Here is a 15,300-nt window from a genome sequence, read left to right as displayed (position 1 = left end):
TCCGATAACCCCCCTGAACACCACCTGCCCGGCGCCAAACAGCAGGCAGGCAAAGTTAATGATTAGCAGGTGAACATAGTGGAGCATATAGCAGCTACAAACCGGATGTTTTTCCGAGGGTTTGTTGGAGACTGAAACGTGTCTCAGTGGAGAGGAAATGGTAGACGTACATTCATGAGGTAGACAGAAACATGACTCTGAATGAATGCTAATGGTGCTCTGTGTCTGCTGGTTGCATAAAATAAGCAATTCAACTCAATAAGCTGATAATATGGTAAGTTTTAAGGTTCTTTTTGAGTTCTTCTGCCTCCAAGGGCCAGAAAAAACAAATGAATGTAGCTTTAAATAAGTAGCTTGTGTGTTGAGACGAGACAGAGCAGGTTTGGCAGTGGAGAGGTGAGTAGTCACAGAAATGAAGGCACTGATTGAGGCATGGCACAAAAACTTAAACCTATCATGGCTCACCTCTGTAGTCTCTCTCTCTCTCTCTCTCTCACACTCTGAATCCTATCAGAAACCTATTTATCTATTATTATAACCAGGTCCTTGCTCAGCAGGGCACGTGCGCCCACTCGCTCTGTAAATCAACATCAATCTGGCATTTACAAGATAACACAACACGGAACAACACATTGTTGAGGCAGTGGACTGGAATCATAATCTCATTCTCTTTATTTATCAAATGAAGAGCTGTGTGCTCTGCAGGAGCGATTATGTGTGAGAGACACAGTGCGGTTTCACTGTTGGCCAGGAGATGGTTTAAATGGAGGGAAAAGTGACTGGACAGATCAGTGAGATCACCTTCAGGTGGTTTGTCTTGGAGAATTTGCTTCGTGGATGGAAGAACTTCAGTACATAGAAGTGGAGAATCTTTTCTCTTTTTCCTCGTTTAACTATGAAATTAATTCCTGCACTCAGTCACTTCCTTTCTTTTAACCATTATCGAGTGGACTTCAGAGTATCGACACTTGTGTTAAGGAGACTGACATTTGTTTCATTCAGATCAATTTTAGGTCTGATTTCAGGCACAAGTGTTTTCCAACAGTTCATTGAAGTGTAATCACTGCAGTACCCACACAGGGTCTGGGGACTTTAACCTTTAAGATACATGCTAAAGTACGTCTCTATGGCAGAGAAGGGGAAATTTCAGATATGCTTTTGGTCCTCGTGGAGCTTGATGAAGTTAACCGTAATTACTGGTATCTGTAATGTATTATTATTATTATTATTATTATTATTATTATAATAATAAGGGAGCAGATCTTTGCCTTGAAATGCAAATGATGTAACTGAGCATAAAGGTTAATTGTGTCGCTAAATGCAGACATGATTTGATGCCATGTTTTCACTATTTAATGATCAATTTGTTCTCTGAGTGTCAGCTCTGGTCGTTGGTATGCTGCTCAGGTGGTGTGTGTGTGGAAAGGTTGAATCATTCTGAATGAAAACATGCTCTTCATGTAGGACAAAGCTTTTGGGCTTAATCCGGAGAAATCATGTAAACACTTAGTGAAATAGACACACGAAGCAAAGCATGAAAGCAGCTCAATGAACCCCTAAGGTTACGTATTCCTAATTTTCCTAAAACAACGCAACCCATTTCAATTCATCATCATTTCCTGTGACCTTGTTATTATTTCCCTAGTATTTCAGTCACAGTTATGGTGAAGAAGAGCTACATGCACCCCTTTGATTGGCTCCCTGTCACAATATTATTTAGCATTAATAAAAGAAATAAGTAACAGTGATATGCACTGGGATGTTCCACGATCCAGAAAAAAAACATGACTGACAAGTAAAAAGAGCAAATATTTGTTCTGTATTTTACAATATTCACAATCTCTTTTTATTGAAACAGTGTCTAAGAATAGTGGAAAGAACAAAGATTATATTAAATTGTTCTTCAAAAAATGGATCTAGGATGATTGATGGAATGGAGAGTGTCCTCTTACCTCCAGCATCCAATGATGTCTAGTCATTTAGGTCCATTTTAAATAAACTGCTGTGAAGAAACCTTTTTCAGTGTTACCTTACGGTTTCGTGGCATCGAGCTGAAGGTGCAGACTGATTTCAACAATTTGCTGCCGACATATTCTGTGTTCACGTGCTGATTGAGGGCTCCAAAAAGCCGAGGTGACACTGGGTTGCCAAACAGCACTTCCTTTGAGAGCTGCACAGTCAGAAAATCAAACACAAAGACACAAAATATGCACATATGGCCATACGGAAAAAGATTATGTGAACTTGACAACTCCATCATAAAAAAAAAATGAAAGGAGCCCTGCCTCAATCATTCCAGAAATGTAGCGTTAATACAGTATATGGCCCAATTTGGTAGGGCTTTGAATACATAGCATATTAGGAGTTTTATTATGATCAAACTGGTCAGAATTACAATGAAGGACAATTAAATGACAGCCACTAAGGTTATTAGGAGATTCCATAGTGGCCATAGAATTGGCAATTTGGTCATTAATATACTGGGCTGCAAGTTCAATTGTGTACCAGGAGAGATGAATAAATCTTTTTAAGCGCTGTCTTTCTGACATATTAATGATATACTACTTGCATGTAAAATACATTTTGCCATTAACCTCTGCAAAAATGTCATTACGATGAGTCGGACACATGGTCTGGATTGCGAGGTCATATTATTAGTTGTACTAGACTATATCCAGGTGTAAATGGGATTTTGTGTGGTCAAGTAGTGAAAGCCTTCTGAGATTTGGACAGAAATCATACAAGACAAGACTCTGACAGCTTTGAATAGAAAGAGAGGAGCCTGGAAGGTGCCTTTAATTGCTCTCTGGGGTGGATTGAAGCAGCCTGCAAACTCTGGAGCTGGTGTGAGGAAGGGAGTTGATACGTCTGGTGGGGGGGAATCTCACGACTCTGGATGTAGGCCAAAGGCAGGACCTGTAGTTTGTCTAATGGGGTGGACAAGAGACACGACACCTTACAAATAGGAAGAGAAAGGATCTGGCCACTTCCAGAGCATCAGAGAAGGGAGCCTTGACATCTCTGAGAGGATTGCAGAAGAGAGTGTGGAAATGCATTAGTATGTAGTCGGGGGCAGGTCGAGAAGATGGTTGAGCTATTTGACATCATGTGGAGAGTTCTGGAGAGGGTTTAGTGCATTATCTTCATGGTTGGACACTGAACAGCTTCTTTTGCTAAGAAGTAGCTTAAAGTTCCTCGTTAGCAATGCATGTAGTTTGGGTTTGAGTTTTGTCAATATAAAGCAAACACACACTCGCCTATAATTATATGACTTGAAGCATCCAAAGGTGGAAATAAAGCAGCCATGTTTTTAGATTTTGTGTATCTGTCCCAAAAAAAAAAGCCAGTAAACGTGAGACCTGGAGGCACTCAGAGTACACAGTGAAATATCTCACACTCATAATCACCACCGGTCAACCTCTGCCCTCAGCTAACATCTTCGCAGTCTCAAAAAAGGTGAAATTTGGTTCTCTCTCAGATGTGTTCATTCAACACATTCAAGGACATCAGTTTAAACGTGTGGGAAGCAAAGGGGGACAATAAAAAGGAGGTAAAGCAGAAAGGGAAGAAAACAGGGAAAGCATCTGTACAAATGAGGCAGTGATCGGTGCTGACAGTTCATTATGGCTGGAAAATGCGGCCAAGTGGGGGCGGCTGCAGAAGAGACTGGAGCCCTAATTGGAGCGGATGGGAGGGATTCTCATCTCATAACAATATCACAACAATTTACATGCTTACACCTCCGACAACACAGGGAGGTGGAGAATGTGCTGGTGGGGTGGAGATTATATGTTCAAATGTGAGTTTAGGTTCATTTTTCTATAATCACAGTGTTTCTGAGTTCTTGTGCATGTCAACTCCATTACTATGTAAAAGAGTGTAGAATACAGAAGAAGGGCACTTCTCAGTTTCATTTACATGCTGTACATTTGCATTGACCAAGTACATAAACAAGCACAGGGAGACTGAAGACAATGACGTCTGTCGTCCCAGAAAATGCCCCAAAAAAACAACATAGGTTCACATTCAAGCAACAAAGCAAGTAATTAGTAATTATGAGTCTCGGTCAAATAACTTTATAGTGGAGTTTACGATTGTTCCCTGACCTTGACCAAGTTATTAAGGTTATTAATGTTGTTGTTTTAACCCAAACCCTGGACAACAGTTAGTTTCATTGTCCACCTTGGAGGATTTTTTTGAGCACAGGTACAGGCTGATGCACTTGAAGAAAATGTATTTCTGATTTTTATAGAAGAGTTTTGTATCACTGAAGCACAAGGTAGCGTTCCATTGAAGCAGCAGGTAAATGTGTGTGTGCGCCAATATCTGTTTTGAAAGCAGTTTATTTTTGTTTTGCACACCGCGGGAGCCCAGACAGTATGACTAAATTCAAAAGAGGGATTTCTTGAACAGAACTCTATTCAAAGCGCCGGCTTCAGCTTGCTCGGCTCTGGGATTGGACATTTTATCATTTTCAGTGACATCATTGTCAACAACAGTGGCCACTGGCAAATTGGCTGCCTCTCTTCATTCACAGTAATGATGTCATCTTGGATCTTAATGGACCACCAGTAGCAAGCGTTTGTGTGTGTTGCAGGTGCTGTCCCCTCTTACGTCAGCGGTCCTGGCTGAGAAGAGCATCAGGGTGCTTGATGATAAAGTGAGTGTGACAGAGCTGGGGGTGCAGATGGTATCTGGACTCTCTCTGTCCCTGCAGCTCAGCCCCGGAAGCAACAGGGCCATCGTCGCCACTGCAGCCACACAGGAGGTCATGGAAACACTTAAACAGGTACAAATCCAACACATCCAAATACCTCGCAGCAGTTTGTATTATTAATCATCCCATAACCTGCCACATGAGGAGGGAAGTCTAATCTTTACTGTATTAGCGCTGCACTGTGCATTGTATTTGGCTTGCAAGTTCAAGGCTGGATAAGAGTTATTTTGGAGTCTATGATATGCATCGTAATTTTTCTTGTATAATGAATTCACTCTTGATATAGTGAAGCCATCTCTGCAATTTGCATATTCAACCGCTGAAGAACTCTGTTATTCCTGCAATTATAATTTCAAATGGGAAAAAGACTACGGTCTCTTCCCTTGGAGAAAAAAGAATATTTGGCTTGTAGGAGAACAGTTTCATATCCACTCTATCCATTTTTTTCATGAGCCTTTCTACTGCAATTAAAGCTCACTTTTGCCTCCACCATGTCTCTCTGTTTTAATTTCTCATGCATTAGTCGGAAATGTGCAGATTTCGGTCTGTGGACTTATTTTCGGGGTTATTTTGGTTACTGCTGTTAAACAGATACCTTCTTCTGTGTCTGTTTTTCCTCAGGAGTCCCTCATCAGTGCTTGGCTCCAGTTCAGTGATGGATCCATGACTCCGCTGGACAACTACAACCCTGCCCATTTTACCCTGGCAGCCACCTCTCTGAATGAACAGGTGGTGGTGGTGCGGCGCAGCGCGGCATGGAAGTGGCCCGTCATTGTTGCCAAGGGCGAAGGCCAGGGTTTGCTCGTCCGTGTTGAAATGAGCCCCTCAGAGATGTGCCAGAAAGGAAAGCGTCACACCGTCTTAGCCACTGGAATGGCAAACATACAGGTACGGTTTGGTCAGCCAGAGGACCAGTACAGACAACCAGGAGACCGACGAACACGTCCTGACCCTCCATATTACGGTGGATCCATCTCTGACATGGAAACGGGCCTAATAAACCGCGGAGCCACTACTATCAGGGGCCATGTCCCAGCGAGACCTAATGGGGGCCGTCTATCAATGGACAGCGAGGCGAGGGTCCCAAATGAATTTTCTGAATATCCAGACCAGGGAGAGCTGCCTCGTAGCCGCAGCACCGATGAGGACTTGTTACCACCCCGACGAGGCCTGACGGATCTGGAGATTGGTATGTATGCCCTGCTGGGAGTCTTCTGCCTGGCCATCCTAGTTTTTCTCATTAACTGCATCTCTTATGCATATAAGTACCGCACCAAGCAGATGTCCCTGGAAGCCCCAGAGGCAATGCCCCATGCCCACGACTGGGTTTGGCTGGGCCAAGAGGAGGGGCTATGTCTGCAGCAACAGCAGCAGGATGAGCTGGGCGGAACCCTCGAGGAAGGTAGTCAGCTGTTAAACGGAGGCATCCAGCGTGGTCACACTGGTGTGGGAGGCTGCAGTGGGAGGGATCACAGGAATGAGTCGCTTAACTCGCCCACAACCAAGAGAAAGAGGGTGAAGTTCACCACCTTTTCCAACGTCAAGTCCAGTAATGGATGTCCTGTGCTCAGCCCGTTAGCACTAGTGCAAACCAGTGAGATAAAATGGGTATGTCCGGACATCGAGCTTGGGGACTCGAAGGATCTTAGGAACTACATGGAAAAGCTTAATGAGAATGCAATCAAGAACACTGCATAGGAGTACGGGGTGTTTTCAATGAACTTAAGAGAAACTCACCTGAATGCCTTCAGAATAAGGAGGGTTAGTGGGAAGAAAGGAAGGAGGAACAGACCACGGGGTGCAGAAAACAGACTGTTAAACTGTACCTCACCATAACAACAGGATAGTGCGTTCAGCCTCTGTTGTTTCCATGACAGTACTCAGAAAGGGTGAAGCAAAGGACTACAGTGAGGCATGATGTGCCACGCCACCACCGCATAGTCATGAAGGGGGACATGGGGACTTGATATTGTTGCTTAACTTAAATGTATGTTGTTTGTCTTTAATTGAGGTTCAGTTTCCTTTTCTATGCACCATGTACTTTGTTTTATGTTGGGGTTTTTTTTGATCATCATGTTTTAATGTTGTATTTGTTGTACTTTTCGTGCTTCGTTGCTTTCTTAAAGAGTTGCAGTAAGCTCTGTACCACACGTCTGCAATTATAGATTCTAGGAGAGAAGAGTTAAAAGTAATTTTGTATTGTATATAAATGCAGAGTTTGATTTGGAGGTATTATATGTATAGTAACAAGGGCTGACCCGAATACCATTTAAGGGGCTTCAAAGCTTCAGCAGCGATTCGCCATGATGATTATCTGAAGCTTCAGTGGGTGGTGGGTTGTGTTGGGGCTGTGGAGGAGGTCAATGGGTGAAACAACATCCGTGACCTCGTCAGTAAACATGGAAGTGCCAACTAACAGACCAACAGTGAGAGAGGTCGGTAAAGCAGAGACGTGCCCTGAGGCTGCTCCCTCTCCAGTGGGGGGGGTGAGCTCTACGTTTCAGCAACAGCTTCGTTCCCCCGCCATGAGCTGGGACGGCGCTATAGACGAACGTCCCCCGCCGCTGTGTCCCTTCACACCGCACGCAGCAAAGGGAGGTTAGCCTTTCCTTTGTGTGTGGCAACATCTGAATACTGATGTGGACGTGATTACCATGGCAACAGTGGGAGCTTCGAAGCGTTCGGGTCAGCCCTATTAGCAACATTTTGTAAAGTGCTGTTTGGTTTGGTTTTGGTTTTGGTTTGTAGTTTAGGTTTTGTTTTTTCGTTTCGTCTCCAGAAACCAGATCCATGCATGATGTTATTAAAGAGGAGGCATGTGTGTCTGATCTGGTACGTGAAATGAAAGTGTGTAGATAATTAATACCAATACCTCTGGAGACATGTCAAGTTTAATATTATTGCATTCGGTCGTCACAAAGCTGAGTTTTGGGTTGGTTTGAGTATCCTGATATTGGTTTAAAACACTTTCTTGGCCCAGACATTTTTCCCTTCCTGCATTAATGTCATTATTTATTGATTCAGCTGCGCACTTCACATCAAGTAGCCTTTTTAAACTACTTTAAATCCTGATACAGCCTGACATTACAATTAGAAACAAAATGAGTTACATTCAGCAAAAAAAAAACCATCAAGACAATCACATAAATAATGTATGGATCAATCCTCTCATTTATAATGTTCCATAAAAATCCGTCCAGTTTTACAGCCTGAATTACATAACAACATAATAAACACAAACAGTTTCTCATGCTGCTGTATATGACGGTAAAAGCTCCACGGCAGTGACGGAACAAATGATCACAAACTGAAAAGAAAGCCCAGTCTGAAGTCGCTCCTTTTGTCATATGCTAATATAAGTCAAGTCCATCCTTTTCTATATCTGTTTTAAAGCTGGCTGCTGGACTAATTAAAACTGAAGGTGACTCTTCTCCATCATGCTGCTGTGTGATTCATTGGTGTGGCTGTTTAATTCTTCTCCCGGCCTGTGTCTAGTTTTGCTCATCTGACTGGTTTATGCGAGCACACACACACACACTGGCTTCATCAAATATCAAAATGAAGTGCCTGTTGTTGACAGTGGCTGCAGCTGCCAGCTGAAGCAAGAGAGATAAGTTATCTCGCGCCCATCGTCCCTCCGCTCTGAACCACCAACACATTCAGACATTCATGTGCCGTGTGTTCTTTGCCTCATGCAGGTAGGTGTTTATCTGGAAAAGACAAAATGTTCAGGTGAAAGGCATCTTTTAACAGTATTTGTCAACAATAATGTTCTAAAATAATGAAGAGTACTGGATAATTAACTGACTTCTTGTATCTCATGCTGTCAATAGCAGTGAACTACATCCAAGTAAGTAGAGAAAAGCTTCTTAAAGGGGGTCAGGTGACAAATCTCTGTATGCTGTCATCCAAAATACTACATGAAAACCATCTGTGGAGGAGAGGAGGCAGCGAGCTGGTTACACAAGTATAAGATGCCAAATTTAAAACTATTATAAAGGAATAAAGTTAAGTGTACTAAACATTCTCATCATCTGCGTGATAAGAGCAGCATGTAATAACACCTGTGAGTATCATTTGTGTATCATAATCAGCTGTTAGAAAAGGTTCTGGGCCAAGTGCACCAGAGCCCTAAAATGCTTCTAACCCTCTCAGACAATTAGTCTTTTTCCACAGGATCACAGACCTGCTCCCCTTTCTAAAAGGGCAACCTAATTAGAGATTACTTAGCTGAGTCTTATTACATGTTAACGTGGCATTTCCTATGCAATTTATCTTGTGTATTTATCCTACCTATGAATCTAGTCAGACATAATTTGCACCCTACTTAAAGCAAACCCAAGGACCTGTGCACTGGAGATGTCCCTGGATTAGCAGGAGAGTCTCAACCTTGTAAACATTTTCTTTAAAAGCAGGAGTACTGTGGTGGTTCCCTGTCGTGACTGAATCATTTTTTTCTTGAACATTCATCGGGAGGACACTTAACGTCTGAACTGAAGACGGTTTGAAGTTGACGTCTGTCTGTGACTAAGAGTTTCAAATAGCAACTTACTGTACTACTGACAGCACCACGTCTCTTTATCAGCACTGATTTAGTGCACAGACTGCCAGAACTTATGACGGATGATTGTCTTGCTCAAAACAAGAATATCTGCACTGAAGACAACTTATAAACTCCATGACAATCGCTCAACGTCTCCCAGCAGTGAGTTAGTTCATCAGAACTCCCACAGAGGGCAACGTTCAACTTCAATCAGCGAACTTGGATCATGGACAGCCAAAGGCGGACAAACACTGACCACAGTCACCCCTGACATTAAAACTGACACACAGGTTTGAACTGCTGAAATAGAGACAGAAATAGAAACGGATGCTGAAGAATAGACAAAGGAGAATTGTGAGAAACATCTGAAGAGACATGTTTAGTTGCAGACGATGCAGCTATCAGACATATAAGTGATGAGACAATTAAAAAGTGCTCCCTAGTAACATGCTCTGTAACTTTAAGGTGACAAAAAAAATACCCAGACTCATTCTGTTCTACATTTGGAGGCCAATAATGTTTGCAGAGAGCAATTAGAAGTGTTAAAGCAGGATCTCAGCATGCTGTTCAATGGCCTCGAGATGTTTATTAATGGACCGCGGCCAACAGTCATCAGAGGGATCAGCTGCTGTCGGGCTTTTATCACTCAGCAAAACCTGCAGTCTGAAAGGGATCAACTACATTGATAACTATAATCTGTTCTGGGGGTGGAGGAATCTTCTCGGGCCAGATGGCCTCCACCCAAGCAGATCTGGAGTATTGATTGACCATCCTTGGTTCAACCTGCAACACTGATCGGTCAGGCCTAAGACGATGCACCCACCCACACACACACACACACACACACACACACACACACACAGCCTCAATGTGTTGACAACCAGCTCGTGGCTCTTTTCCTATCCCTCCTCCCTTCACTCTCACCTCTCCCCCACCCTTTTTGAGATTCACTGACAAAATTAAAGAGTTGGACAACTCACAGCCCTGAGCTCAGCCACGCCGCCTGCCTCCACCCTAATCAAGCACGCTCTGTGACAACACCTCGTTGATGATGAAGATGACAGAGAGAGAAAACTGCTTCCTCCTGCCTGTGTTGCTGAGACTCAGGAGGCCAGCGAGTTCACCGAAAGTTTGCCTCATCAGTCTCCTCTCACTTCCCCTTTAATCTCTCTAATAAGGTGAAATCAGACGTAAAGATCTGGATGTGAGGATTCTCAGCAACTGCACGTCTTATCCCTTTTCTGGTCTTTATCAGTAGTAGAGTGAACAAGATGCAAACGGCTCCCACTGCAAATTTAGTCAGCCACAATCTGTCCTCTGAAGAAACCTGAAGTTGACCCTGCATGATGTTTGGTCCCTGGCAAACACTTTTTAATTAACAATCTTATTCCTCCTTTTAAACTCGATGTGATGTTTTTAAAAGAGCCCTGCTTAGACTGAGTCAGTGTCTCTTAATTCTAACTTTGCAGATGTGGTCAAAGGTAATGGAAAAGGAGGTTACAGCTTTATTGAATGATGTTTTCTTGTGCAAACAGTTATCACATGGTGAATATATATCCTTTGAGTACCTTTCTTTTGGGAGAAACATGTACAGTCGATGGGCCATAACCCATAAGGAGGACATGGACATGCACAGCGGGTGTCAATATTTCAAATGTTATTTGTATATATATGTATATATTGTATATCTATGTTATTTCAGATGCTATATCAGACTACTTCTGTGTTTCATTTGATTTGTCTGTTGCTCCTAAAGTCCACTAGCCTGATCTCACTGGACCAATTCATAAATGTGAATTCATTTGGAATCACTCGGTTCATTTTTGATTGTTATCAACAAGCGCAGACCAAAATGCCAGTGGACAACGAAACGTGACGTAGTGCTGAACTTTTACCAAATCCTGTTTAGAATTACAGCAAACAAATGTTTATCATCACCAGCAAAAGCTTTAAGTGTTGTTGTTTGTTCTTCTTTTAGAGGAAATCCGGTTTGTTTGATACTGATGTGATGGGGGATACGGCAGAATGTTCCACATCAGCGGCAGCCATTTTCACTGTTTACAGAAATGCTTAAACAGCAGGTCATATCGTATCAAACCTGCCTCATATTAGATAAACAGTTGTGATTGGCCAGAGCCGTGACAGATCAGCTGGAAGTCTGTCTGAACGGGATGGAGACCAGACAACATCTGCCAGAGCAAATAAAACATGAGCTCTCTGGTTCATCTGGTTCTCAGGCTGAAAGTCCACAAAAAAACTACTGTAAAACTCTTCTGCATTGCCTCCCCTTACTTTTCCTTTTGTGAATGAGCTTCTAGACTGCTCTACTTTATATAAGCAGCAACATACTATACATACTATTGAATTATTCTTTCCATCACATACATCACATCTCTATTTACATACATCAATGGTGATAATGTGCAGACTATGAACGTTGTGTTAATATATGTGGTCATTGGCAGTGATATGTAAGAAGCAAAGCTCTCTGTGAGGTTTCTGCAGAGCAGAGGTCAAATAACACCACAAAATATCTCAGTTGTCATCATTCTTGTATGTTTACATTGTGCATTTATTCTTATATCCATCAGCATACAATAAATCAGTGTTCATGACACGGCTGGAATGATTCCTGGAGCAATGAGAACAGTTTAGTTACAAAAAAACACACAGTTCCTATTGTTTGATATTTTAATCAAACCTTTGAATGATCAACTGAACACAGAACCACAGAAAACAAATCAAGTTAATCAACAAAGGCCAGATGCTGCTTCTTTTACGGTCTTCACTCACTTCTTGAACTAAAAGTCAAGTGTTCACACTTTCCAGACCCGCTTGAGTTTAAACCGGCTCCCCACCTGGACTGTACCACTACTAGCTGTCTTCAGAGCGTCTCCCTTCCTACTTTCACATAATGGTATGATCCTACTCTGATCTCGCATCTGATTGGCCGCACGGTGGACCCTTCACAATAAAAGCCTCACGATGCGGCGCTCCCGAAGCAGTTGGCTCTTCTCCTTCAGCTGCGAAGAGTCGGAGGCTTTGCTTCTGCTTCATAAAGTCTTGGAGGGCGAGAGGAGGAAACATCATGGAGACTCGGAGTTGGCTTTGGTTAATGAGGTCAGTCTGAGGCTGAATGGCCGAACAATCACAAACAAATCAGTGGTCAGTTGTTAGCTAATTAGCTAATGCTAGCGTTAGCTACTGCTAGCTAAGGTGTTCATAGCTGCTACAGTTTACTGCTGCTTGAGGGGATATATGCTAATATATATATGCTAGTAAGGGCACAACAGTTTTACTCTGTGGTTTTTGGATGTATTGGTGGTTTCATTGTGGAACTAAAGTACCAGATTACTGTTGTAATAAACACTGATGGTTCTCATGTTCTCTGTTTGCTCTAGAACCTCCAGAAGTTCCTCATGGATCCTCGCAGCTGCTTCAGAGGGAGAAAGGAGACGGTGATCACACCGACACTCTGCAGCAGCAGGAGAGTTAAAGCTCAGACTTAGTGTAACGTTCATTAAAGTCCTGTTTCATCAGTGAGTTTGCTGCTAATGACTGGACAGCAGGATCAATAATCACTGATCAGTGGCTAACACGCTGGCTAGTGTTAGCATGTAGCCTGATTGTTCTTCAGGAGCAGATCAGGCAGCAGTGATGTAGCTCAGGTGTGTCCACTTAACCACTTGGTGCAGTTAAGGGACAAAGTTTGTTTCCTGGTTTTTCTGCTCTAATGAAACTTCAAACTCTTAAATTAGCTGAAAGACCAAAAGCTCAGGGAAGTATTAATAAATCAGTGGTTTATTGTGGCAGAGATCAGGTGAACCACAGGAAGTTTAACAGCAGCTTTGAAGTGAGGAATCAACCTTTATTGTCACATTTAGTCTGTTTGCAGGTGAACTTCATCTATAATAATGTCACTTATTTCCTTTTTGCTTGAGTAAAGAGCTGTAGTTTTATTGTGAAAATCTCTTTCCTGTTGCAGGTGGTGCTCCTCTGGGCTGAAGAACCTGTGGGACAACAGCTTGTGGTAAAAACGCTCAACTTGACCTGGAACATCAGATGGATGAGTTTAGACATGAAATGTGAGCTTTTATTTTCTCCTCACAGAGCAAACTAATCACTTTCATCCACAAACTCTGATTTCTTCCTGAACTACTTGTTGCTCCACTTTTCTAATATGAGGATGATTTCCAGGTAGAAAACAGTTCTCTAATGTTAATGTCACTAAATGTTGGAATTGGAGATTTGAATTGTTGCAGTAGATAATTCTCTCTTGGAGCCTGTCTGTAAAGAGAGAATCTAAAATAAAAGTATCCAGTAAAGATGAACACAGGATGTTGTCACATAAAACTTTATTGAAAATGAAGAACAATTTCCAAATCATCAGATCAAGTTGAACCTTCTGTCTGGTCACTCTGTGTTTTCCCAGGAGGAGAAGCTGAACCAGCCGTGGATCCAAACAGAAGGTCCTGTGGAAATGTAGCAGACTGTTGTTACCTTTGTCTCTCAGGAGGCGCCTGTTAGCAGCATCATGTATGAACAAAAGATAAAAGTTGTGCTGTCTTTGTGTTTTCCCAGGATGCAGCAGGAGAAGCTGAATCAGCTGTGGATCCAAACAGAACTGTGTTTGTATGAGAGCCTCAGTTTAGCACTGATTTCTACATAAAGACATGAACTGGAAGTTGTTGGTTTTATTTTTATGCTGCTGCTCTTTATGGAAAGTTTGTAGATAATTGTCAGAAAGTGATTTGAGGTAAAAGTAGAGCAGCAGCTCCTCTGACATGTTAATCATTGTCTTCCTCTGTCTGACAGGATCTGCCTCCATGTTCCTGCTGGATGTCCAGTGAGCGAAGCAGCACCTTCACTGTGTCTTATATCTGAAATAAAAAGTTGAATCTAAATCTTGTTTCCTATGTCTTCTATATTGTGATTTTGCTTTTTTAACTGCATTAATGAAAATGCAAACCTGTGGCTCTACCTCTGGTCTGTAGCACCTTTACATGACCTCCTCATTCACACACAGGAGCTGGGGATTAAACCCCAGACCGAGGGATGACCCAATTTATTTTAAAGCAGAATCCTGTATTTTACTGGTCATTGATTCAGTTTAATGATCATTTGTGAACCCTCTTTAGTGATTTATTCCAACAAGGTGAGTTTAACCCTAAAAGCAGGTTTAAAAAAAACAGAAATTTTTCTTTTCCAGCAATTTTGCATTTAGAGGCAAAAAATACATAATTCTCACTTAGTTAATTTTTTTTTTCTGCAATTTTGAACTGGATTTAGGGGCAAAAAACACTTAGTCATATTTTAACTTTTCTTTAAATCCAGTGTCTAAAATGAGGGAAATCCCCGCCTGAAATTTTTTCTAAGTGTTTTTTTGGGTTTTCAATAAAAAAAGCTACATAACCCTTTACTTGAGTCTCTGGAAACTCCGGGGAGATAGAGCGCCCCCCCCAGTCTTGCCCGCGCAAGTCCCTTCTCTACGCTCCAGGCACTGCTGCCGACAGCGGGGATCGAACCTGGCACCTCTGATTCTTCAGTGCCTTGTATGGCAGCGACTTATCCCACCGCACCACCAGCCCTGTCGCACTAGAAGAAGATCTCGGGTCGCATTTATCACCTTCATCTGGAGAAACCTGTGAAAAAAAAACACAGAGCTACATTAGAACCTCCAGACACTTTAAAGGAGAAAGATGTTACTCAGGTCATAGAATCACAAGCAAGCTCCAACAATCATTTCCAATAAATCAAATAGTACAAATCAATAATGAAAGAGTGAAAAACAGCTCAGCACTTTGTTCTGCTGCTTGGTTTTTGGTTTTGATTCAAGTTACTAACAATTGTACTTGTTTCCCAACACGTACTGGAGGGAAAGGAGGGACAGTGTCCCAGCCAGGATTCAGACCTCTCTCCTTCAGCACCTGATCTCACTGAGCTCCAGGTGAAGTCATGTGACTGACTGTGTTCCTCAGCTCTTCCTCACTCCTTTGGACTTTTCTGGTTGTGGGTTCAATATTTCATCTGTTAGTGAACT

The 15,300-nt window shown here is 42.4% G+C and overlaps 1 protein-coding gene and 1 long non-coding RNA gene across 2 annotated transcripts in view; one reads left to right on the top strand and one right to left on the bottom strand.

Moving 5' to 3' along the window:
- The window catches only part of LOC139219195 (transmembrane protein 132C), a 161,980-nt gene extending 155,521 nt beyond the window's left edge, over positions 1 to 6,459 (top strand). Inside the window, exons 10-11 of the mRNA XM_070851001.1 lie at positions 4,598 to 4,789; positions 5,339 to 6,459. Of these exons, the coding sequence (XP_070707102.1) occupies positions 4,598 to 4,789; positions 5,339 to 6,415 (1,269 nt within the window). The 3' untranslated portion in view covers positions 6,416 to 6,459. The remainder of the gene's footprint in view (positions 1 to 4,597; positions 4,790 to 5,338) is intronic.
- A 7,214-nt stretch (positions 6,460 to 13,673) lies between these two features.
- LOC139219083 (uncharacterized) overlaps positions 13,674 to 15,300 on the bottom strand; it is a 348,076-nt gene continuing 346,449 nt past the window's right edge. The window contains exons 4-5 of the long non-coding RNA XR_011585693.1: positions 14,681 to 14,902; positions 13,674 to 13,732 (exon numbers count right to left, since the gene is read on the bottom strand). This is a non-coding gene — a long non-coding RNA (uncharacterized lncRNA). The remainder of the gene's footprint in view (positions 13,733 to 14,680; positions 14,903 to 15,300) is intronic.

Source organism: Pempheris klunzingeri, chromosome 19 (assembly GCF_042242105.1).
Source record: "Pempheris klunzingeri isolate RE-2024b chromosome 19, fPemKlu1.hap1, whole genome shotgun sequence".
Lineage (NCBI taxonomy): Eukaryota > Metazoa > Chordata > Actinopteri > Acropomatiformes > Pempheridae > Pempheris > Pempheris klunzingeri.
The sequence above is the reverse complement of the archived record's forward strand: the minus strand, read 5'-3'. Positions and strand labels throughout refer to the sequence as shown.